This window comes from Anomaloglossus baeobatrachus, chromosome 2 (assembly GCF_048569485.1).
Source record: "Anomaloglossus baeobatrachus isolate aAnoBae1 chromosome 2, aAnoBae1.hap1, whole genome shotgun sequence".
NCBI classification, from domain to species: Eukaryota; Metazoa; Chordata; class Amphibia; order Anura; family Aromobatidae; genus Anomaloglossus; species Anomaloglossus baeobatrachus.
The window spans coordinates 88,170,827-88,196,923 of record NC_134354.1 but is presented as its reverse complement, the minus strand read 5'-3'; the positions used below and the strand labels follow the sequence as shown (position 1 = coordinate 88,196,923).

General features: G+C 44.9%; 1 protein-coding gene across 1 annotated transcript in view; it reads left to right on the top strand.

The window, feature by feature from the left end:
* Window positions 1-26,097, top strand: part of LOC142283333 (cell cycle control protein 50C-like) — a 37,229-nt gene that overhangs the window by 8,655 nt on the left and 2,477 nt on the right. The window contains exons 4-6 of the mRNA XM_075333103.1: window positions 10,199-10,295; window positions 15,300-15,443; window positions 20,124-20,330. Coding sequence (XP_075189218.1) covers window positions 10,199-10,295; window positions 15,300-15,443; window positions 20,124-20,330 — 448 coding nt within the window. The remainder of the gene's footprint in view (window positions 1-10,198; window positions 10,296-15,299; window positions 15,444-20,123; window positions 20,331-26,097) is intronic.

Genomic DNA, 26,097 nt, shown 5'->3' with positions numbered 1-26,097 from the left:
AATTAAGCAAACAAATTGACTCTTCTAGTGCCAATTATCAGAAGTAGCAATCGTAAAAGGTGCCAGAGAGGAGTGTGGAGGAAACAAGGCTCTGTTCACAGTTTTGTTGCAGCTTCCATTTATAATGGAAACATGAATCATTGCTTAATCTGTTGCACAATGAATTCCCCCTGCATAGAACAAACACCAATGGTGCGTGATGGACACCCCAAATATACAGAGGGCAACATCAGGTTACTTTATAATCTCCATTGTTTCCAAGGAAAGCATATCTCTGCTTGAAGGGCTTCTTAAATTTTTGTGTCACAAACAGCTTACATCGGTGAAAGATCTAAAAGTTAGGCCTTAAAATCTCATTTATGATGAGAATCTTTAGATTATTTAAAAACATGGGTGTCAGTGAAGAGGGGTGGCTGTGGGCGTGGGCCTGGCCCCAACATGATAGCAGGTGAGGGGCTCCCTCTGCTACGGCTCTGCCACTCTCCTTGGACCATGCCCCAGTCCCCTCCACAGAGCAACGAGGAAGGGGTTGTGGTTGGCGGGCTTCCTGCTGGGGTGTCTGGACTTTGGATCTGCAAGCTATACCTCTGTTCAGGCTATCGTTGGAATCAGGAATGTCCCTCCTGGGATTAAGGGTCAGAGATGCATTGTTCTCATTCAACAGTCATTTACAAATAATTACGCACATTATTTCTTTCTCATCAATACTGTTGGCAGAACATCGTAGATATGCAACATTCGACTTTAAAGCACACTTTTACTGCAGACTGCTACATGGTTCCTGATACTACTGCTTTTTTTCCACTGTTCTCCTCACTATCTGACATCATGGTTCCACTCAGTAAAGTCATATAATCTCGCACGGCCATGGTCACCTTCAACCTTTGGAGTTCCGCTCCTGCTAGCAGTTTGTGACCTCCATTGAACAAAACTCATCTACTCGGTTTCTCCATGCCAACCTGTTCAACCAATTCTATGCCAGCTCTCCACTATAGGACTAGTACTGCTGGAAACAGTTATGACCAGAGTTGCCCGGGTTGAGGTCTGGTAGTCACTACGGTGGGATAGGGATACTCTGCTATCCTGTCCTGTGCTTGAGTCTCCAATACTGGTTTTGGGCCTTGCCACAACCACCCCCGTCTCTGGGCCTCTGGTGTTCAGCAGGCTTGCACACAACTTTTCTCAACTTGACTCTAACTCAACTCTCTGTCTATTTTGCCTCTGCATGAATATATTAGCTCTAACACCTCCATTATTCTTAACTATTTACTATCTCACTGCCCCTATCGCTAGGCATCCGCCAATACCTTGTTAAGGAGTAGCACCCAAAACTAGCCACTAGATGGCCACATACATAAAATAAGCATCAAAACACTATTCACATCAACACTATTTACACCATTGTCTTGTGGCGACAATTGATGTCTTCAGGGCGGGCCCTTCAGAGCGCAGCATCCCCTTACATTAGCAGAATCAGATGAAGAATTTCCTCCTTAATGTCTCAGTTCCTGCAATCTTCATTTTATTGTCAATGAGATCAGAGGAAATGCATATATAGCTTTAGTAGAACTCCATGAAGGTTACACCAAATATCAGTGATAGGATGTCAAAATTACCAATCTTGCCAATCCAATCTTTATAAATAAGAGAGTAATAAAAGTGGCTCACCACTTTAAAGGGAATTGGTCAGCCTGGAAATTCTTTTGCAATCTGTGGGTAACATGTTATAGAGCTGAAGACTCTGAACTGACAGATATAAAGGCTTTTGGGAAAAGCTTCAGTATAAGGGTACGATTCCACTTCCATACAAATAATCACTCTGATACTCGTCAAAAAAAGTGGGATGAGTGCCATGCGTATGGTCTTACATATGTCATGCGAGTACGCGGTTTTTGTTTTCTCGCCTAGCATCCGTATGACATGCAAGTGTCATGCGAGTGCCGTACGAGTGTGTAAATTTTTCTCACTAAGCATCCGTGTGACATGCATATGTTGTGCCGTGCAATAGCTTTCTCGCACACATAGACTTGCATCAGCAAGTCTGGTGCGATCTACACAGCCATACGCAGCATGCTGTGATTTGATCCTCAGCACAATTAGAGCTGAGGAAAAAATAGCAGAAGGACACTGCCTCATTGATTGACACTGCTGCAAGTGCAGTCCGATGTTTTATCAGATTGCACTTGTAGCGCCCCACGGGGCAGGTGGTTACTCTACTCGTTGCTGGGCCATTTTGGGTCGGGTCAGGAGATGTTATGGGTAGCCTTGCCTGGTTCCGTTGCCCCGATGCGTACAGTAAATGGTGAGGAAAGCGGGATGTTGGGGAAAGTTTGTCTTGATGCCACCTGTGGTATGCGGCCAGGGAGTAGCCGCTGCTGCAGAATTCCTCACCGGGGCAGGTGTTATGGCAGCTGGGATGGTGTTGCTCCCCACAGGCGGAGTGGGCCCCGAGTGGATAACAAGGGCAGAGGTCCACAGGAGCGCCGAAGTGCGGGGCGATGGCGCCGGCAAAGACATGGATGACACAGGGGGCTGCGGTTCAACATTCTCTTTACTCTCAGTTGGTAAGATGCCCCCGGAGGTTCCGCTCTCTGCCACGATGGGCCTCAGCCTGTCCTGGGTAAGTCAGAGGTAATCACAGGTGTCTGTGGAGTGTGAGACCTCCCTTCCTTGCGCTTGGTTGTGGATCCCTGTGTCTTGAAGCGGCTTGGGGACCCCAGTGTCTCTGTTAAGTGTCCTGCAGGTGGCGTGGATCCTCGCCGTGGGGCCTGACTGCAATCCCAACCCTGTGCCACTGTGCTCTGGGAAAATGGGTGGTGGGCGATGGGATTTGAAATCCCCATCCCCTGCAGAGTCTGGCAGACAACATAGAGTTTAATCTGCCCTAGGGCTTCTGCACCCTGTCAGCGCTGGCACTGTGGGAACGGTAAAGCTCAACCTCCAGCTACCATGTTCTCCTCTGTCTCACTATCTCCACCGGTTGCCTATCGCCCTCTTCCAGTCTACCCGGTTCTAACTAGAAGAGCTCTGAAGCACGCCTTCTAGCGACCAGGTTATTTCGAGTCTCAGACTATTCTAAACTGAAACTGTTTGTGTGATCCTACTTCCTCAGACAGCCCCCACCTTTGGGATGACTAATTGGTGGTTACACTAGCAACCAGGAATTCCCCAGACTATCTGGCTTCCTGTGTAACTGTCTGACTCACTGGCTGGATTTTGTGTAAGTGAAACAAACACCAGTGGTTAACTCCTTCTTGACCCAGGATAAAGCATTGCATCTTAAGTCAGATACAATACCTCAGTGGTGCCACACACTCGTCTGTGAAAATTGCAAGTGGAACTGTACCCTAAGGCTGGGGCCACACGGGGATTACTGTAATCCCCTTGCATGACACTCGGATCACGCTTGCAGTACAGCAGAGCCGAGTATCATGCGAGTGTCCTTGCGACTGAGGTCCGACCATGCGAGCGGACCTCAGCTGCGGTGGGTGGGCCGGCACTGAGGAGGGGAGGGAGGGATTTATTTCCCTCTCTCCTCCGTAGCTGGCTATTGCCATTCTCGCACTGCACTCGCAGTACACCGGTGTACCGAGTGCAGTGCGATTTTTCTCTCGCCCCATACACTTGAATGGGTGCGAGAGAAAGAGTCTCGCATTACAATTGCAGCATGCTACGATTGTTTTCTCGGTCCGATTAGGGCTGAGAAAATAATTTCTCATGTGTGCTGACACACAGGCTAATATTGGTCCGAGTGGAATGCGATTTTTTTATCGCACTCCACTCGCACCGATTTTCATGCCATGTGGCTTAGGCCTTACTTGTATTTTATGCATTGCAATCACTGCTCATTCTGGGTGAAAGAGGTTCAGTGGCAGTTCTAGTCAGTGAGTGACGGGCATCCCGGTACACACACTTACACAGGCACGACTGCCAATCACTAAAGTGGCCCAACTACCAGACCTCTGTTCCTAGAATAAGGAGGGATTTCAATGCATAAACTAAAAGTTATACTGAAGCGTTTCCCAGAGACTTCTATATTAATGTTTTCAGCTCCTTCTGTTTTATGGCATGGCGCCCACTGGTTATACCATTTCTAAACTGACAGGTTCCCTTTAATGCACTAACAACAATAGACCGTTTTAGACTTACTGGGTCAAAGTTAATATGGTAATTCCCATCTAATATTAGCTGATACAGATCAATAGTGTCTGCATGTACCTTCTAATAACATTCGGTACTCTGGCAGACACAGACAGAAAAGGGCCCCTGTGCAAGAACAATACATGGGCCCTTGGCAGCCTAAAAGCTCATTAAAAAGCACAATCCCACCTACTTTGGAGGCAGACATGGGCCCCCCAGCCTCTTGAGCGCCTGAGCGACCGCACAGGCTCCACCAATGACATGTCCGTCCTTGACTGGGTAGATAAAATACTATATAAAATATTTTGAAAAGTAAATAAAAAAATCTGCTCTGGGACTGGAAACCAAATATATGGTCACGATGATATAACACAGTCTCAAACTCATTTTTCCACGATGTGGCTCTAATTCTCTTTATCTAATTTGCCTCTTATTGTAATCTCACACTTGTGTATAAAAATAAAAAAAAAATCGATCCTGTTGTTATCCAGAAAAGTTGAGCGTGTGAAATCCATTTGTTACATGTGTCATGTGAGTGCTATGCAAGTGTGTGATTTTTTTTCTCGCCTAGCATCCATATGACATGAGTTTTTTTCTCAGCAGTTATTATTCTACAATAATTTACTGGACCATTTACAGTGTTCTGTCCTACAGAAAGATACTGTATCCGTAAAAAAAGGATGGCATACTGATAGTTCGTGTACCATCTGTTTTTTTTTTCTCACACCCATTGACTTGCATTGGCATCTCACTTCCGAAACTCAAGGCCATAAAGCAGCATGCTGCAAATTTTTTCAACCAAACCAAAAAAAAATTATTATAAACAAGGAGTGTACATGAGAGAAAAACCAAAAGAAAAACTCCTAAAAACAGCAATATTTATTATGGTATTGTATTAAAAATGCTCAAAGAACAGAGCATAATAACTCTTATATCTAAAGAAAGTCTTTAATTAGTCACGTGAGGTGAGTAAGAGGACAAGAGGTGTTCAAACCAGCTGGTGAGGGAAGGGGCTATTGTAATTATAATATTAGTAAGTGAGCCCTAGGTAGCATGGCTCCAAGTATGTCTGGAGATAAATTGATAGCCTATTCACCTAAGGGATGTATCATGGATTGATCTCTCCCTCCCTTATAGCTACCTACCAGCGGAGGTGCACCTTAAGGTATTGGGTACCCCCCGCTCCTCGTCGGCTTACCCTAAGCTGTCCCTTTGACCCGCAAGTCGCATGAACCCACCACCAAGAGATAAAGGTGCACAGTAGTCAATAGGTCAATTGTCAAAAATTGGTCACCAATAAGTTCGTAACCCAAGTACCACTTATCCTTAAAATAAGGAAAGTAAAGGCAATATCAACTAGTCAATAGTATGTCATTGCCTCAAAAAATGGGAATACATATACAGTTTTCTCCAATGATCAGAGATGCTAAAATAGCCAGTTACCACTGTGCATATGTGTTTAATCTAAAGCACAGTAAGACTAGATAGAGTATAACGATACCAAAATACCAGTGATGTATAGAAATAGCAGCATGTAACACCAGCAGGGACAGTAATCCGCTGGGGTAACTAGTAGAAATCAAAGGTCCCAATAAGGTGATATTGAGATACTAGTGTCCCAGTGATGCAAAGGAATACAACAAATACTCCCAGCAGGGAACTTATCTGCTGAGGTCACTGGTGATAATTCAAAATCCCGACGCGTTTCCCCCCTATAGAAGTTATCCTAGGGGTTCATCAGGGGAAAAGAAGAACCAAATTTTTCATGATATCCATAGGTTATATATCTAGAAAGAAAAAAGATTGGTTTCCCATAAGATCGGACATACAGTGACATCCAGAAAACGAAGTGAATAAAAGACAAAAAACATGCAATCTTAGTCAAGCAATAAATACACAAATACCTAAATTACCTTAGTAAGTATGGCTTTCGTGAAATAGACAGACCGACATCAATGGCCAGGAGTAAAGGGCAAGTCGTCTGAAAAGTATTCCCAGTTACTCCTCCAAGTACAATGACCCAGGAGTACTGAGATGTAAAGCAATACAGCCACCTTAAAAGTGTCTATTTATGTGTAGATACCACTACCACTTAAGGGGTACTTCCTGTCCACGTGGCAGGAAAACGCCCGCGTGTTCAAACCGGAAGTGACAAAGAGCGTGTGACATCACTTCCGCTCAAACGCGGGGAGATACAAGACGGACTGACGTCAATGATCGCGCGGTAAATGCCGCTATCTCACAAATATGACGCGAACCGCGCGGCCAAAGAGGAAGTGACGTTAAGATTGTCAAGCGTCACTTCCGCTCCTGCGCGGGAGAAAAATCAGCCTAAACGGAAGCGGCAACAGTGTCATGACGCGCCACTTCCGTTGCTATGCAAAATCGGCTTCGGCCAGACCGGAAGTGACGTCGGAGCTTCCAAACGTCACCTCCGCTCCTTTATGGAAAGGTGATGCTGTTATTTACGCGGTAAATACCGCTAGATATATCGTAATGTACGGGGAAACAGACATCGCAACGGCAAGCTAATAGTTTGGCCTTTGATTTCTACTAGTTACCCCAGCGGATTACTGTCCCTGCTGGTGTTACATGCTGCTATTTCTATACATCACTGGTATTTTGGTATCGTTATACTCTATCTAGTCTTACTGTGCTTTAGATTAAACACATATGCACAGTGGTAACTGGCTATTTTAGCATCTCTGAGCATTGGAGAAAACTGTATATGCAAATTTTTTCCTCAGGTCGATTACAGCGGAGAAAAAACTCACAGATCAGCACTGCCTTATTAACATTGGTGAGAGTGCAATGTAATTTTTTTTCTTGCATTACACTCATCCATCACGCAAGTAAGAGCGAGCCCTAATCAAGTTTTTCTTTTGGCTGATTTGTCTAAAAATCCAATGTCCCAATAACACAGCTCAAATAATGAGTGTGGTGCTTCAATCAGTAAACAAGTCAGAAAAAAGTTCACACAGAATAGATAACTTTACTCAGCACTTGTAATGACGTTTCATAGTAAGATACAATTACATAAAGGGTTTGTCCATTAGTAAGACAACCCCTTCTGATTCCACACGTTTCCCCCAGGTAGAATAATAAAGCCTATACTCACCTCCTGTACCAGCGCCGTTCCTCAGGTGTTACGGTTCACGTACCTGGGGCTCACTTGATGTTGTGACGTTACGCGAGCCCCGATTCTAATCCGCTACGGCTTCGGTCTTCCTGCCTTCGGAAAAGCGCTCGCTGCCTATTGATTACTTCTGTGTCCTGAGGCTGAAAGGCAGAAGTCAGGACTGATCGGACAATATCACGTGAGCCCCGGGAACGCGAACTACGGCACTTAAGGAACAACGCTGGTACAGGAGGTGAGTGTTGTTTTTTTTATTTTACCTGGAGGAAGCATATGGAATCAGAAGGGATTGTCGTAATAGTGGATAACCGCTTAAATTTTTTGGTGACAAATAAACACACAGCCTTGTACTGTAACTTACTGTAGCTCTGCAGTGATATGCCCAAGGATCTTATCAACAAGAGATGATCCTCACCATTATATTTTTTTCCAGGGCACTATATGGCTGTCCAAGTAGTTGTTTCTTCTTCTAGTATCATCGGGGGACTCTCCACACGTGCAAGTCCAGCTGGCACTTGATCCCAAACATATCCTTTATATATCCTTTATATCTTCTCACTTTGCTCCATCCAGAAGAACATCAGAGCCAAGTTTGCCAAAGCAGGGGTTAAGCTAGGGGGGAGCAACCAAAGCATTTGCCCTGGATGCCGTGTGTCAGGACAGTGCCAACAAACCACCTTTCCTGAGCCGGGGTATTAAGACATAATGTGAGTTCAGTATATAGGACCTTTTTCCTTGAGTGAAAGAAAGCCAAGCTTCAGCTCTGACCCTTGTGCACTCATTGCACCCACACTCACCAAATGTGCAAAACACCGGGTTACATGTACTCATATCAATAACACCATCAGACACTGTGGTACGCAGCTTCTAGCATTGAAAATACAAGATAAAGTCAGATCCATGGCACCACTAAAGGTCCCTTCTGACTGACACCTTCCCCTCTTTCAGGGTGACATCCTGTGACGCCATTGCTAGTGTTATCAACTCACAGAAAAAATTCCATTCCATATCTACCACCAGCTCTAAAGGTCCAGTCACACATAACGAGATCGTGAACGAGATCGCTACTACGTCACACTTTCTGGATCGTTTATGAGTCGTTGTTGAAATCGCATGTTGGGTGTCACACATAACGAGTTTATGAACGAGCATGCGTCCTGTATAACGATCTTTCAAATCGCTGGGACCCTGTCACACAGCAACTATGTTAACGATTCCAATCCCATTAGGGGCGTAGTAAAATGCAGTGAGTCACGTAGGCGTGCATTTGCGTCGCCTTTTCCATACCCCCCTCCGCTTTCATTGGTGGCCAATACTGCGTTCTGATTGGGCATGCAGGGGGCGTATCTAGCGGTTAAATTTTGGATCGCGTCACCCTTTGTCACTTCTTTTGCGCTTTGCTTTGAGATAGAACCTGCGTCTCCACCCTGATTCCTTCGTCCATTGTACCCGGTCGCTTTGTTGGTGTGTTTTTCGGATCGAAGCCGCACCTGCACCTGGAGCTAACCAATCGGTGCAGAGAGGGGCGCGGAAACGGGGACGCAACAACACGCCTTCGTGCATCTCATCTAGGTCGTCAACGAAATCGTTAATATGGTGTCAAACATACAGATTCATGCAGCCCAGCAGGACTCCAACGAACCAGAAATGGCCCAAGCTGTTCGGCATCGATCAGCGATTTCGCAGCAGGGGGTGAATCGTTGGTACGTGTCAAACGTGACGAGATCGCAATTGAAGTCGTTCTTGCGTCACAGAAACTGTGACGTAGTAACAATCTCGTTTACGATCTCGTTATGTGTGAAGTGGCCTTAACAGTGCCTGGACTCTAGGGTTACAATGGCATAAACATTACCATAGACTCACGCATTTCACCACTATCACACCTATTAGACTTAAAGGGAAACTTCTCAGTGAAAAGTTGGGCAATTATGGGCACAGGTGGGTAACTCCCTGTACATCGTGACACTGGATTTGGTTAACTCAGTATATTTTTGTATTTTACACACAATGTTGTAGTGACATTATAGCAGAGCAATAAAGTGGTCCTCCCACGCACCACTCCCCTCTTCCGGGCTTAGTTTGCAATGTTACTCACTTTTTACTGCATGTAAAGGATATCTAAAATCTACAGTAAAATGCTATGAATGAATATCACAGCTAAATAATCCAGGTCCCCATGAAATATGAATGTGAGAAGAAAATGCAATTGAACACCAGGATATATGCAAGATTTTATTGGACTTTTGCCTGCAGAAAATGCCGTACTCCATAAATTATGTTCAGATTCAGAAGGGGTTATAAAGTAATAAAACACCTGTCCTAGGACTGCCCCTCACCTGCCACCTATCCTCTTGCTCCACGCCCAATCTACTTTTCGTTACTTTGTCTTCTGGCCACCGTATCAACATCCAGTCTCTGGTCTTTGGGTCTTCCTAAGCTGACTATGCCTTACCCAGATATGTGGGGTGTGACAAACGTAAGCAACTAAATGAGGTCTAAGCAGTTTAGGAAGACCCAAAGAAAAGATTGGAGGCCTGAAGAAGATCCAAAGTAAAGACGACTGGACAGGGTAGTGAGCCGTGTTGGCAGGACAGATGAGGGGCAGGCCTAAGACAGGGGAGTAAAATGTTTTATTAATTTTTAATCCTTTCCCATTTATCATGTTTTAGGATTTGGAGAGACCAAGATCATAATAAAACGTCTTTTCACTGCACTTTCGATTCATGATGAATCAATTTGGTCAAAATTAAATTTTGCAGCCTAATCGGAAGAATCAAACCAAATCAATTTTTTTAAACTTTGCTCCCCTCTATTACTAATAATTAACATCAACCTTGCATCCTTGCATTTTGTAAAGAAATATTAGTATTGCATTAATTCAATTAGTATGGTTTAATGTATTTGGTTACTATCTTTCCACAGAACATACAGGGCGGTGGCTTCTGTGCTCCGTTTTCTACATATAGCAATGGCACCCCAATGGCTCCCTGTGGTGCAATTGCTAACAGCATGTTTAATGGTAAGTAAAAGTATACACAGGACAGCAAAGAAGAGTGGGGTCTGTACAACATACGCCAATATTCCAACAAATATCATAGATTGAACATAATGGTCATATATTGTATATTTGCAATATTTACTGAAATGTTTGAACCATAATATTGTTGCCAAATGTGCAAATCATGCTGCCATTTAGTACACAAATAATAATTCCACCATTCAGTATCTATATAGTACCTCCATAGAGGATCCAAATAATACTGCCATATAGTGCCCACAGAACAGCAACGTGCATTTTGTACACAATACTCCCAGTTCGATGTTGACATAAAACAACCATATGTATTCCAAATATTAATAACATACAATGCCTGAACAGCGGTTGGAAGTAAGACTTTTAGTAGTGTAGGGAAATTTACTTGATTCCGGAAAGTCTGACTAAACGGCCTTACCTTGACCGTCCGACCATCATCCCCACCCATTTCCCGAGTTCTTACCTAAAATAAACACAAAGACTCCGTGACGTTGGATATAAAAGGCCACAGCAGCCCCGTTTATTAAACAACAATACAATAAAACATAAAACAATAAATAACATTTTAAATACCAGATGAAAGAAGCACCCAAAAGGAGGAGGGGTAAATGAAGGCTCCCAAAAAAAACGCTCAATTTCAACATCCGCTCCACAACCTGCACTCAGCCACACCACACCGGCTTGAGGGCACCTAGCTGAATGTTGCCCAGACAATGTCCCGCTGAGATTCAACCCAGCAAGGACCCATGTTACACCAATCAATTGCACCACCAGGGTAACCCATTCCTGCACTGGGTTCCTCCCCTCGCTCTTTTGTGCAAACCCGCACTTTCAAATAGCCCCCTCCTTTCCCCCGCTGCTGCGACGAAAGTTACTCGCATCCTCTTCTCCGTGTTGGTTGACCGAAATTACAACAGGGCGGGTATGATTCTGGTCACCCTCCAGGTAAGAATGGCCAACCCCCTTAGGGACTTGACCTATATACTGCCCCCCAAACACTACCCCTTAACCAATCACACTGCCCCAAATCCCAACTGACCCTACAACTCCACCCTACACTTTTCTCGCACAAAAGCAAACCACCAGTTAACCCCTTAACTGAAACTAAAGCCTGCTTTACACGAGTCGACCGATCGTGCGATTTCACGATCGATCGTACCCACCCCCGTCGTTTGTGCGTCACGGGCAAATCGCTGCCTGTGTCGCACAAAGTCGTGAAACCCCCGTCACACGTACTTACCTGCTGAGCGACCTCGCTGTGGGCGGCGAACATCCACTTCCTGAAGGGGGAGGGACGTTCAGCGTCACAGCGACGTCAAACAAATGCCGGCCAATAGAAGCGGAGGGGCGGAGATGAGGGGGATGTAAACATCCCGCCCACTTCCTTCCTTCCGCATTGCCGGTGGGAGCCGCGGGAACCAGGTAAGCTGTGTTCATCGTTCCCGGGGTGTCACACAGAGCGATGTGTGCTGCCCCCGGGTATGATGAACAACCGGCGCCATTTTAATGAAACAATTTTTAGAAACTGAGTGACGAGTACACGACTCACGATTTGTGAGCGATACTGCGTCGCTCGGAGGTGTGACACGAGACGACGCCGTGAACGATGCCGGATGTGCGTCACGAAAACCATGACCCTGACGATGCATCGCACGATCGCTTGTCTCGTCTAAAGCACCCTTAAGGCCTAGCATGCCTCCTCACTCATGCTGCCTTCCCTTGAGACGCTTCAGGGCAGCAGTTCGAGCTGTTCCTATGTGTATTTGGTACATGAGCTTTAGGCGGGCTTTGCACGTTGCGATATCGCAAGCCGATGCTGCGATGTCGCACGCGATAGTCCCCGCCCCAATCGCAGGTACGATATCTTGTGATAGCTGGCGTAGCGAAAATTATCGCTACGCCAGCTTCACATGCACTCACCTGCCCTGCGACCGTCGCTCTGGCCGGCGACCCGCCTCCTTCCTAAGGGGGCGGGTCGTGCGGCGTCATAGCGATGTCACACGGCAGGCGGCCAATAGCGGCGGAGTGGCGGAGATGAGCAGGATGTAAACATCCTGCCCACCTCCTTGCTTCCGTATAGCCGCCGGCGGCAGGTAAGGAGATGTTCCTCGCTCCTGCGGCTTCATACACAGCGATGTGCGCTGCCGCAGGAACGAGGAACAACATCGTACCTGTCGCGGCACCGGCATTATGGAAATATCGGTCAATGCAATGATGATACGATAACGACGTTTTTGCGCTCGTTCATCGTATCATCTAGCATTTACACAGTACGATGTTGAAAGTGACGCCGGATGTGCGTCAATTTCGATTTGACCCCACCGACATCGCACGTGCGATGTCGCAACGTGCAAAGCCGCCCTTAGAGTAGGCTAGGATCGCAAAATTACTTTGGCCACATCTGGTCCTACTGATTATGATTTTTCGACACTTGATTCTTGCGGTGTCGATGCATCAACATTCACTTGCATTATAGCATTATTGCAATGTGGCAGCACCATACAATAATCTGTGGCTGCCCGACCTGTGTCACGTTGTTACCTCAACCTTGGCGTTACTGAATTAGAGCCTTTATTGTTCACTTTTAAGAAAAATATCTGCATGGATATGGGATGCACACACAGATACTAGAGGAAACCTCTTGGCTTTGTTCATACGTTCCATGTTTGCGGAATTGTTTTTTTTTTTTTGCTGCATTTTCTTATGCAAATTAAAAGCTGCTTTTTACAGTATCAGCTATGAGATTACAGGTATCTGATGCACAGGCTTCTTTTTTTTCTTCTCCTGACTGTATTGTAAAACTGCTGTGTTTTGGAAGACTGAAGCATGCCAATTCTTTCAGTATTTGTGCAGTGTTTTTTTTTCCATAGAAAGCAATGAGTATTTTTCGGATTACAAGATGCACTTTTCCTCCCAAAAATTTGGGAGGAAAATGAGGGGTGTTGGAAAGGGGTCGCAGGAGCAATGCTGTGGGCGATGTGCTATGCTGGGACTGCAGGCCAAGGGTGCTGAGCTGTGCTGGGGCTGTGTGGGGCTGCGGGTGCCAACCTGAAAATGTCAGAGAGCAATAGAGAAGGGTGCCGCGCCAACAGATCACTCATTCAGATGATGAAGACCAATGTCACTTTATTTTCATACAGGTCTACGCGTTTCAGGAGCACCTGCTCCCTTCCTCAGGACCGTCAGGTTAAAAATAACATCAAATCAACAACAAATTTGAGATTTGATGTTATTTTTAACCTGACGGTCCTGAGGAAGGGAGCAGTTGCTCCTGAAACGCGTAGACCTGTATGAAAATAAAGTGACATTGGTCTTCATCATCTGAATGAGTGATCTGTTGGCGCGGCAATTGAACACCCTTCTCTATTGCTCTCTGATGTCTGCCACTGGGTGGCTGCAGCCGTGGATCTTGTTTTACATGCACTTATAGTAGTTGTGACTGTCACAACTACATCAGGTGAGTGAGTTTACTCCCCCTTCCCCACCCCACATATATCGGGGTAAGACCCTATTTGCGCTTTTTTGTCCACAGCCTCCTTCTAAACCTGAAAATGTCAGCTGTGCGGATTTCAAATAATAGTGCCAGGAGTCAGCGTGTTCGAAGATGGAGCTCTCGGCTCAAGATCTCATCTGCAAACGCTCCACCTCCTACTCATTAATTTCACAACAGCAGACTTAACAAAAATGGCGCCTGGCAGTGGCGCGTGCGTAAATAAGATTCTAACCCTTGCACACGCGCCGACTCAAGATGCCATATCTTTGAAACCTGCACCGCCGATGGTTCCTGGAGGTTGCCTGCCTCACGGCACCTGCAGCAAACATCTGGGACACCTGCTGCACAACCTGCAGCATCGTCTTACTCCATCATAGCCCCTGCCTCCTGTGACCCGTCTCCACCATTGTTACCATTCGATCTCGTTAAGATACCACAAGATTGTAAGATGAACCCCTTTTTTTTACCTTTTTATTTCCTCAAAATATGGAATGTGTCTTATAGTCCAGTGTGTCTTATAAACCGTAAAATACGGTAAGTGCAAAATGTTGGTATATGCAGCAGACAAGGACTTCTTTCTATATGTGTGAAGGAGGACTTTATGCTGATCTAACAGTAGATGGCGATGTTGTGTAGTGTTTCCTTACTCACTGTATTTGTAAAAAGTCTTTTGTTTCTTCCTGGTTTTGTTTTCACTTCCTGATGCAGTGCTGTATGACTGTGCTTATCATTACCTCATGTTCTCTCAGAAGTAAAGAGTTTGTTATCACATGTAATCTGCTCTGTCAACTTTCTTCTGCAACTGGGAAGTTAGAAGCTGTCTGTGCAACACAAAAATGCAGCAAAAATGGTACTATTGGTTTTTGAAGCGTTTTTGGCAACAAAAAAAATGCAGGGACAACAGGATGTGGAACCCATTTATTGTTTAGTATTTCCTAAGTCCTCACTTAAGGATTGAGGTTAGTGTTAGTACAGTATGATTAAATTACTGATACGTATTAAAGTAAACAATGCCCTGCACGCACAAGGCTCTACCACTGTGTTACGTAAAACAATGCCCTACAATTCATTTGGAATTGTGTATTTTTCATCATGAACTCATGTAACGTTATTTCACAGCTGAAGCTCATGCATGAATCCAGCTTTTTTTGTTCAGCATAGTTACTATTTTTTCAGACATAAAATACTTTTCCCCCCAAATAATTTGATCAAATCGCCCTTTTTCCCCAAAAATGTTTTATGGCTTCCCATACATTTTGCATCAGTGACCTAACACCTTGTATTGTTCATACTTGCAAGGTGGAAGCAAAGCTGAATTCTTGGATCCTGAAAAATGCAGCAAGAAAGGCAGCAAAATAAGACGTAAAAATCTATGTTTTGGGGGCAGCTTTTTTACTGCCTAGAGGCTGCAGACAAAAAAACTGCAGCAAAACAAACAGTGTGAGTATAGCCTTACCCTGATTCTAAATAATATCATTTTTTCCCTTCTACATTAGATTCAATAACATTAATCTATAAGCCGAACTCCACTTCAATAATTCATGTCCCACTTTTGAAAACTGGAAACACCTGGTGGTCTGATAAGAATGTGAAGTTCAGTAATCCCAAACCAAAGGACGATCTCGTACAGGCCTTTGCAGGTATAGTATGTTCCCCACATAATATTTGGAGCATAATGTCAAGTTTTCCATATGGTTTCCTAGGTATCTTAGCTAAAGTCCAATTCTAAAAATACAGCTTTTAATTGACCTGAGATATAAGGGAATAGAATCTTTCAATGGGTGAAAATGCAGCAGCTCTCAGTTGTACACTATAGTTAACACCCTGTTGTAGACTTTGCAATTGGTGTTGGCACCGACCATGGCCACTTAACCCCGTAGATGCTGACATTAATAGTGACATCAGCATCTAAATGGTTAACAGAGTGCGGGAGATCCTTTTAAAGGGGTTATCCAGTCACTCATATATGACGGCAGACTTGTGAATCATCACATGGCACACACTGCGTGGTTTGAGGCTTCACTGGTGCTGGAAGGAACAGTTACGTGACCGCAAGTATGTGATTTGCATAAATTTTGTCACTTGCTGATAAGATGGGTACAGCCTTGCTCAATGAAACTGTACTGTGCTAGCCGGTTACAGTCTAGTTGGAATATGGCTGGAAGTCTGAAAATTGTGTAATTGTGGTCACGATTGCCCACTCCCAGAGCCGGAGAATCCTCACAGAGCGCAGTGTGCATGATGTGAGGATTCACAAGTCTGCAGTCCCTTAGAGTGCCACATAGAGTGACTGCAGACTTGTAGGCTAAGGCCGCACAGCCCCTTAAACCACACCAGCATATTTTTAAAATGGTATCACTTTTAGGCTGCGTGCCCACGATCAAGGATCACAGCGTTTTGGATGCAGTGTCTTTCAGCTGTGTCCAAAATGCTGCGATGCAGAGTACAAGCAGAGTGGATGGCATTTATAGGAATCTTCTGCCCACTGTGCATGTACGGCCCACAGAGTTACCTGACATGCGGTGTGGCTCTCTGAGCTGCAAGCATGTCAATTCTTTACTGCGGAGACATGGGAGTTAGCCGCAGGAAGAACACAGTGAGAGACCGCACCTGCCCGAGCCTTGATCGTGGGTAAAAGCAGCTGCGGTCTCCAGCGGAGGAGACTCGCAGCCTCGCATGCAGAACCTGCTGTGTCCAGGAAGCAATGGGTCCTGATTGTGTGCACATACCCTTAGGGGGTTTACATTATATAGGTACCCCAAAGTCAATTCAAAATTGAATACCGGTAAGTCCCTAAAAAAAATAAGTTTTGTAAATGTATTAAAAATCGTTGCTAAATTTTTAATTCTTACAACATCATAAGTAAATAAAAGGACTTTTGACAAATAGTGCTGATCTAAGGTAGACATAAGGTAATTGTTATTTATTAACTGTTTTGTATGGTTTGACTGGATTAAAGGTATATACATTCGAAGTGTGAAAATTGCACTTTTTTTAAAAAAATTGTCAAATTTCTGTCATTTTCATAAACGCAAAACATGTTAACCAAAATGAAACATTAAAGGGAACCTGTCAGATGCAATATGCACCCAGAACCGCGAGCAGTTTTGGGTGCATATATCTAATCCCTTCCTAAAGTGGGCTTTACACGCTATGATATATCTAACGAGATGTCGGCGGGGTCACGTCGTAAGTTAGTGATATCGGCCTTGTTAGTGATATCGTAGCGTGTGACAGCTGTGAACGAGCAGAAATACTCAGCTTCTCGTTCATCGTTCTAAAAATCGATCGTCCTGTTGTTCAATTTCCTGAGGCAGCACACATCGCACCGTGTGACACCCCGGGAATGATGAACTGCAGCTTACCTGCGGCCGCCGGCAATGCGGAAGGAAGGAGGTGGGCGGGATGTTTACGTCCCGCTCATCTCCGCCCCTCCGCTTCTATTGGCCGGCCACTGTGTGACGTCGCTGTGACGCCGAACGTCCCTCCCCCTTCAGGAAGTGGATGTTTGCCGCCCACAGCGAGGTCGTTTGGAAGGTAAGTACGTGTGACGGGGGGTTACAGCATTGTGCGACACGGGCAAGAAATTGCCCATGTTGCACAAACGATGGGGGCAGGTGAGATCGCAAATGCGATTGCACGACTAATTGCAGCATGTAAAGCAGCTTTTAGTGTTCCTGTATCTAGTAGTTGCACCTGACAGATTCCCTTTAGCATAAAGTACAATGTGTCATGAAAAAAACAGTCTCAAAATCCCTAGGATATGTTGAACTGTTCCAGAGCAATGATGACCGCATAAAAGACCTGGGGGGCTAAGCAAGTAGCCTCTTTTCTTGAAGTGGTTGTCCACTTCTCATTACACATGTTTCCCCCAATTAAAATAAAAAAAACCCTCATACCTCAGGGTGGTGGCGCTCTTCCAGAGGTGTCAACGTTCACGCTCCTGGGGCTCACATAAGGTTGTAGCGTCTCGCGAGCCCCGTGCCCACTCAATGCCACCTTCTATTTCCCCACCTTCAGACGCAGGCATAATCAACAGGGAGTGAGCGGTCAGCTGCAGCTCTGACTTCCTGTTAATAAGTTCACATGTCTGTAGGTAGGGAGAGAGAAGCCAGAGGTGATTGGGCGCAGAGCTTGCATGACATCACAAATTCATGTGAGCCTTGAAAACGTGAGCGCTGACACCGCTATAAAGTCAGTGTTTTACCATAGATAATATATGAAAAAATATGGATGCTAAAATGCAAGCAGCAATTGTACCAAAGCATACAGAGACCCCATCACATCAAAATACAAGTGCATCTCAATAAATTAAATTAACTTTTTGATGATATTCTTTTTCAGTAATTCAATGCAAAAAGGGAAACCCATATGTTATACAGTATAGAGTCATTACACACAGAGGGATCTATTTCAAGTGTTTATTTCTATTAATGTTGATGATTATGGCTTACAGCCAGTGAAAACCCAAAATTAGAATAATTATCACAAAACACCTGCAAATGCTTTCTAAGCATTTAAAATGGTCCCTTAGCCTGGTTTAGTAGGCTACACAATCATGGGGAAGACTGCTCACTTGACAGATGTCCAGAGGACACAGAGGATGTCCATTGACACACTCAACAAGGAGAGTAAGCCACAAAAGGCCATTGCTAAAAAAGCTCGCGGTTCACAGAGTGCTGTATCCAAACATATTAATGGAAAGTTCAAAGGGAGGAAAAAATGTGGTAGAAAAAGGTGCACAAGCAACCGGGATAACCGCAGCCTTGATAGGATTGTTAAGGAAAGGCCATTCAAAAATTAGGATGAGGTTCACAAGGGGTGGACTGCTACTGGAATCAGTGCTTCAAGAGCCACCACACTCGGACGTATCCAGGACATGGGCTACAACTGTCGTATTCCTTGTGTCAAGCCACTCATGACCAATAGACAAAGCTAGAAGTGTCTTGCCTGGACCAAGGAGATAAATAACTGGACTGATGCTCAGTGGTCCAAGCTGTTGTTTTCAGATTTAAGTAAATTTTGCATTTAATTTGGAAATCAAGGTCTCAGAGTCTGGAGGAAGAGTGGAGAGGCCACAATCCAAGCTGCTTGAGGTCTACTGTGAAGTTTCCACAATCAGTGATGGTTTGGGGAGCCATGTCATCTGGTGGTGTAGGTCCACTGTGTGTTATCAAGAGAAAAGTCAGTCACTATATTCACACCACTGTAGAATGGTATATGGTCACAAACAGTGTATCACAAATTGCTGTATATGGGGCAGTGTAGTTGGTGAGTGCTCAAATTACCTATGCTGACTGCTGTCCATCAATGTATAGGTCAATGTCGGTATGTGAGAATCAGAAAATGACCACAAAGAAGGTGGCTTGGACTAAGAATTCATGGTTTTCATGTGGAGAGCTGGGTTTGTGTGCACCACTTACTGTACCTAGTGTACGGATGCAATGTGGTAGATGGCCGGTATGTGTCACAGAGGGGGAAATCCTCTGTGATCTGAACCTGGAATGTTTCTCTGGGACTTGTAGTTCCATGAGGATTGTTGTACACATTCAGGGCTGGGTTCATGGGATGGTCAGAAGTGATGGGCGGGACTGACCATCCACATACCTCCCATACGTAGGTGTGTCTCATGGGATTTAATGGAGCTGTCGTTTGTCACATGATCTCTGTGTGCTGGTGGGAGCCATCTTGGTTGGAGCACATGTGCAGGAGATCCTGTGCATACAGAGCTAGTGAGGGCTCTGAAATGTCAGGGAGCTGCAGAATCCACTGAGGCTGTGAGGAATTGGAACGTGTCCATGGGCCGGGATGTTGAGCCCAGTGTGAGAGTCTCCCTGGACTGGATGGAGGCAGACTGACAGCCTGCAAACCTACTGGCAGGTAACACCCCAGAAAGGGGACTATACTGGCTGATGCCAGAGAATGAACTGTATGAACAATCAGCAGTTTAAACAGACAGTGAGACATTGTCCTGCGGGAAAGTGGCTGTGGCCCATTACACTGCGTGGTTTATGAGGATGTGAATAAATCACCGAGATTCTTTAAGTGACAAAGTGCTTGTGTGTGTCTTGATCCCGCTGCCAGACGTGTGCCCCAAGACGTTCAGGGCCCAGGTCGTCACACTAGATAAAACTTGCCACCCAAATGCACTATAGGAAAGCTGGCACAGGCAGTGTAATGTTCTGGACAGTTGGGAAACCTTGGGTCCTAGTATTCATTTGGAAGTTACTTATACAATTTGCTTGAATTTTTTTGCAAACCAAGTGCATCCATTCTCTTATGGTAACAAACTATTTTGTTGTTTTGTTTTCTTTTTGCAGGAAGTGCCAGGCCACCATATTGGCAGAAACCACCTTATGCCCTTGATCTTGACCCCAATAACAATGGTTATATAAATGATGACTTTATCAATTGGATGAGGGTGGCAGCATTCCCATTCTTCAGAAAACTTTATAGACGTCTCTCACGAAAAGCAGAGTTCACGGATGGGCTCCCTGCTGGAAATTACAGCTTCTTCATTGATTACAGTATCCTTTAAGCAAGGGGTGTCCAACCTTCGGCCCACAGGTCGCATGCAGCCAAGGATGGATGTTAATGTGGTCCAAGACAGATTACCAGGCACAGTGGGCCCCTGACCCAGGTTTTTTGTCCACTAGCCCTTTAATGCCTGAGACTGCATGCACACAGTGTCTTGTACTGAACACTGACATGTACGAAGACTTGGTTAAGTTCAAAACTGGAAGAGTGTCAGGATGTTCTTTGTTGGCAGAGTTAGGGGTACTTTGCACACTATGATATCGCAGGTGCGATGTCGGTGGGGTCAAATCGAAAGTGACGCACATCCGGCGTCGCTGTCGATATCGTAGTGTGCAAATCCTTTATGATACGATTAACGAGTGCAAAAGCGTCGTAATCGTATCATCGGTGTAGTGTCTGACATTTTCATAATGCCGCTGCAGCAACGGTACGATGTTCCTCGTTCCCCTGCGGCAGCACACATCGCTGTGTGTGAAGCCGCAGGAGCGAGGAACATGACCTTACCTGTGTCACCGCGGCTCATGCTGGCTATGTGGAAGGAAGGAGGTGGGCGGGATGTTTACGTCCCGCTCATCTCCACCCCTCCGCTTCTATTGGCCGCCTACCGTGTGACGTCGCTGTGATGCCGCATGACCCGCCACCTTAGGAAGGAGGCGGTTCGCCGGCCAGAGCGACGTCGCAGGGCAGGTGAGTGCATGTGAAGCTGCCGTAGCGACAATATTTGCTACGGCAGCAATCACAAGATATCGCAGCTGCGACGGGGGCGGGGACTATCGCGCTCGGCATCACTAGCATCGGCTTGCGATGTCGCAGCATGCAAAGTGCCCCTTAGTGTATTCTGTCTTACTGTCCCACTTCCACCATCGCAGCTCTGTAGCTCCAAAGCTTTTCATGTCTTGGGTCTGGGTAAGTATATATACAACAGTCTCAGTGTCTCATGTATGATGTGTATATGGCAGTCTAATGTCTCCTATGTGAATTGTATAGGGCATTCTCATGTCTCCTACTTGATGTGTTTACAGCAGTCTCCTGTCTCTTTTATGATGTGTAAATGACAGTCTCATGTCTTCTATGTGATGTTTATATGGCAGTCTCATGTCTCCTCTGTGATGTAGCTACTGTAGTGTCATGTCTACACTGTGTGAAGAATTATTAGGCAAGTTGTATTTTAGAGGATTTTTTTTATTATTGATCAACAACTATGTTCTCAATCAACCCAAAAGACTCATAAATATCAAACCTTAATATTTTTATAATATATTTGGAAGTTGAAGTGGGGTTTTTTTAGATTTGGCTATCTTAGGAGGATATCTGTTTGTGCAGGTAACTATTACTGTGCAGAATTATTACGCACCTTAATAAAAACCAAATATATTCTCATCTCACTTGTTTATTTTCACCAGGTAAACCAATATAACTGCACAAAATTTAGAAATAAACATTTCTGACATGCAAAAACAAAACCCCCAAAAATTAGTGACCAATATAGCCACCTTTCTTTATGATGACACTCAACAGCCTACCATCCATAGATTCTGTCAGTTGCTTGATCTGTTTACGATCAACATTGCATGCAGCAGCCTCCAAGACACTGTTCCGAGAGGTGTACTGTTTTCCCTCCTTGTAGATCTTACATTTTATGAGGGACCACAGGTTCTCTATGGGGTTCAGATCAGCTGAACGAGGGGCCATGTCATTATTTTTTCATCTTTTAGACCTTTACTGGCCAGTCACACTGTGGAGTAGTTGGATGCATGTGATGGAGCATTGTCCTGCATGAAAATCATGTTTTTCTTGAACGATACCGACTTCTTCCTGTACCACTGCTTGAAAAAGTTGTCTTCCAGAAACTGGCAGTAGGTCTGGGATTTGAGCTTCACTTCATCCTCAACCCGAAAAGGTCCCACAAGTTCATCTTTGATGATACCAGTGCATACCAGTACCCCACCTTCACCTTGCTGGGGTCTGAGTCAGAGTGGAGCTCTCTGCCTTTTACTGATCCAGCCTCTGGCCCATCCATATGGCCCATCAAGAGTCACTCTCATTTCATCAGTCCATAAAACCTTTGAAAAATCAGTCCTAAGATATTTCTTGGCCCAGTCTTGACGTTTTATCTTATGTTTCTTGTTCAAAGGTGGTTGTTTTTCAGTCTTCCTTACCTTGGCCATGTCCCTGAGTATGGCACACCTTGTGCTTTTTGATACTCCAGTAACGTTGCAGTTCTGAAATATGGCCCAACTGGTGGCAAATGGCATCTTGGCAGCTTCACGCTTGATTTTCCTCAATTCATGGGCAGTTATTTTGCGCCTTTTTTGCCCAACACGCTTCTTGAGACCCTGTTGGCTATTTGCCATGAAACGCTTGATTGTTCGGTGATCACGCTTCAAACGTTTGGCAATTTCATGCATGACTGCTGCATCCCTCTGCAAGACATCTCACAATTTTGGACTCTTCAGAGCCTGTCAAATCTCTCTTCTGACCCATTTTACCAAAGGAAAAGAAGTTGCCTAATAATTAAGCACGCCTTACATAGGGTGTTGATGTCATTACACCACACCCCTCCTCATTACAGAGATGCACATAACCTGATTTACTTAATTGGTAGTTGGCTCTTAGGGGTACTTTGCACGCTGCGACATCGCTACTGCGATATCGTTGGGGTCAAATCGAAAGTGACGCACATCCAGCGCCAGTAACGACGTCGTAACGTGTAAAGCCTAGATGCGCCGATAAATGATCGCAAAAGCGTCGAAAATCGGTGATCTGTGTAGAGTCGGTCATTTTCATAATGTCGCACCAATAGGAGATACGATGTTGTTCCTCGTTCCTGCAGCAGCACACATCGCTGTGTGTGAAGCCGCAGGAGTGAGGAACATCTTCTTACCTGCCTCCACCGGCTATGCGGAAGGAAGGAGGTGGGCGGGATGTTTACGTCCCGCTCATCTCCGCCCCTCCGCTTCTATTGGCCGCCTACCGTGTGACGTCGCTGTGATGCCGCACGACCCTTAGGAAGGAGGCAGATCGACGGCCAGAGCGACGTCGCAGGGCAGGTAAGTGCGTGTGAAGCTGCCGTAGCGATAATGTTCGCTACGGCAGGTATCACAAGAAATTGCATGTGCAACGGGGGCGGGTACTATCGTGCTCGGCATCGCTAGCCGATGCTAGCGATGTCGCAACGTGCAAAGTACCCCTAAAACCTATACAGCGTGGAGTAGGACAACATGTATAAAAAGTATCTTGTGATCAAAATACTAATTTGCCTAATAATTCTGCACACAGTGTATGTGATATGTACAGCAGTATCAGTTGCTCTTATGTGATGTATATACAGCAGTCTCAGTGTTTACTATGTGATGTATACACAGCAATCTCATGGTCCCTGTATAATATACATACAGCAGTCTCGTGTCTCCCATGTGATGTATATGCAGCAGTCCTATGTTTCCTACATGATGTATATATAACAATCATGGTGACTCCTATGTGATATACAGTATACACAGCCGTTTCTGTGATTCCCATGTAATGTATATATAGCAGTCTCAGTGTATCTTATGTGATATATGCAGTAGTCTAAATTTATACTATGTGATTTATATACAGTAGTCTCGGTTTCTCCTATATGACATGCATATATGTATATATATATATATATATATATATATATTACACACACACAACAGTCTTGTTGTCACCTATGAGACGTATATGCAAGTCTCTGTGTTTCCTATATGCTGTATATACAGCAGTCATGGTATCTACTGTGTGATATATATAGTAGTCTTGGTGGCTCCTATGTAATGTATAAACAGTAGTCTTGATGTATCCTATGTGATGCCTACAGCTGTCTCAGTATTTCCTATGTGATGTATATAGAAGTATATATATATATATATATATATATACATACATGCAACCGTCTCAGTGTTTTCTATGTGATGTATATACAGCAGTCTTGGTATCTTCTACATGATGTATGTACAGCCGTCTCGGTGTCTCCTATATGATATGTGATATAATACACAGCAGTCTTGGCGTCTCACATGTGATGTACAGTATAGACCAAAAGTTTGGACACACCTTCTCATTCAAAAAGTTTTCTTTATTTTCATGACTCTAAAAATTGTAGATTCACATTGAAGACATCCAAACTATGAATGAAAACATGTGGAATGAAATACTTAAAGTGTGAAACAACTGAAAATATGTCTTATATTCTAGGTTCTTCAAAGTAGCCACCTTTTGCTTTGATTACTGCTTTGCACACTCTTGGCATTCTCTTGATGAGCTTCAAGAGGTAGTCACCGGAAATGGTCTTCCAACAGTCTTGAAGGAGTTCCCAGAGATGCTTAGCACTGGTTGGCCCTTTTTCCTTCACTCTGCGGTCCAGCTCACCCCAAATCATCTCGATTGGGTTCAAGTCTGGTGACTGTGGAGGCCAGGTCATCTGGCGTAGCATCCCATCACTTTCCTTCTTAGTCAAATATCCCTTACACAGCCTGGAGGAGTGTTTGGGGTCATTGTCCTGTTGAAAAATAAATGGTGGTCCAACTAAACGCAAACCAGATGGAATAGGATGCCGCAGCAAGATGCTGTGGTAGCCATGCTTGTTTAGTATGCCTTCAATTTTTAATGAATCCGAACAGTGTCACCAGCAAAGCACCCCCACACTGTCACACCACCTCCTTCATGCTTCACGGTGGGAACCAGGCATTTACAGTCCATCCGTTCACCTTGTCTACAAAGACACGGTGGTTGGATCCAAAGATCTCAAATTTGGACTCATCAGACCAAAGCACAGATTTCCACTGGTCTATTGTTCATTCCTTGTGTTCTTTAGCCCAAACAAATCTCTTCTGCTTGTTGCCTGTCCTTAGCAGTGGTTTCCTAGCAGCTATTACCATGAAGGCCTGCTGCACAAAGTCTCCTCTTAACAGTTGTTCTAGAGATGAGAAGGTGTGTCCAAACTTTTGGCCTGTACTGTATATACAGCAGTCTGTGTTTCCTATATGATGTATATACAGCAGTCTTGGCTGCTCCTATGTTATATATATATACAGCAGTCTCTGTGTATCCTATGGGATGTATACCGCAGCCTCTGTGTATTCTATTTGGTGGAGGTTCGATATTTATAGCAAACACAGACTTTACAAAAAAAAAATAGAGTTCAGGTTCGGAGTTCGGGTGCTTTACAAATGCAAACCACTCATGAGAGCATTGCTGTACTCAGATAAGCTCAGTGCTCAGCCCAGTGTGAGCTGCTTGCAGTATTTGAATGGCTCGCACTGGGGGTAACAGCATGATCAGATGTAGTGTGCACAAAAAAAAATAAATGGAAAAAACCTCACCCACCTGCCCTCGGAAGTGTTCTATTTATGACTGGCTGCATGTGGACGGAGACCCGAACTGCTTAATTAGTGACTTGCATTGAGGTTCAGGTCAAGTCCAATTCCCAAACCCAACTTTATTTAAAGTCCGGCTGCACCCATCGAACCGAACTTCCATGGGACCGCTCATCTCTAGTGATGTGTGTGGAGACACGGGGATCAGTGGGTGCTTTCTTCCGCTGACCCAGGCCGCCTTTAGAAAGACAGCATGGCCCAGGGCTCATCCCAACTGAACGCCCTACCTCCTTAACCATGGGCGGAACACTACTCAGACAATACAGGATTAGGGAATCACAATATTAAGACTTTATTGGATCCCCAAACAATTACCGGCATATGGCACATAACCAACAAAACCACAGAATGTAAC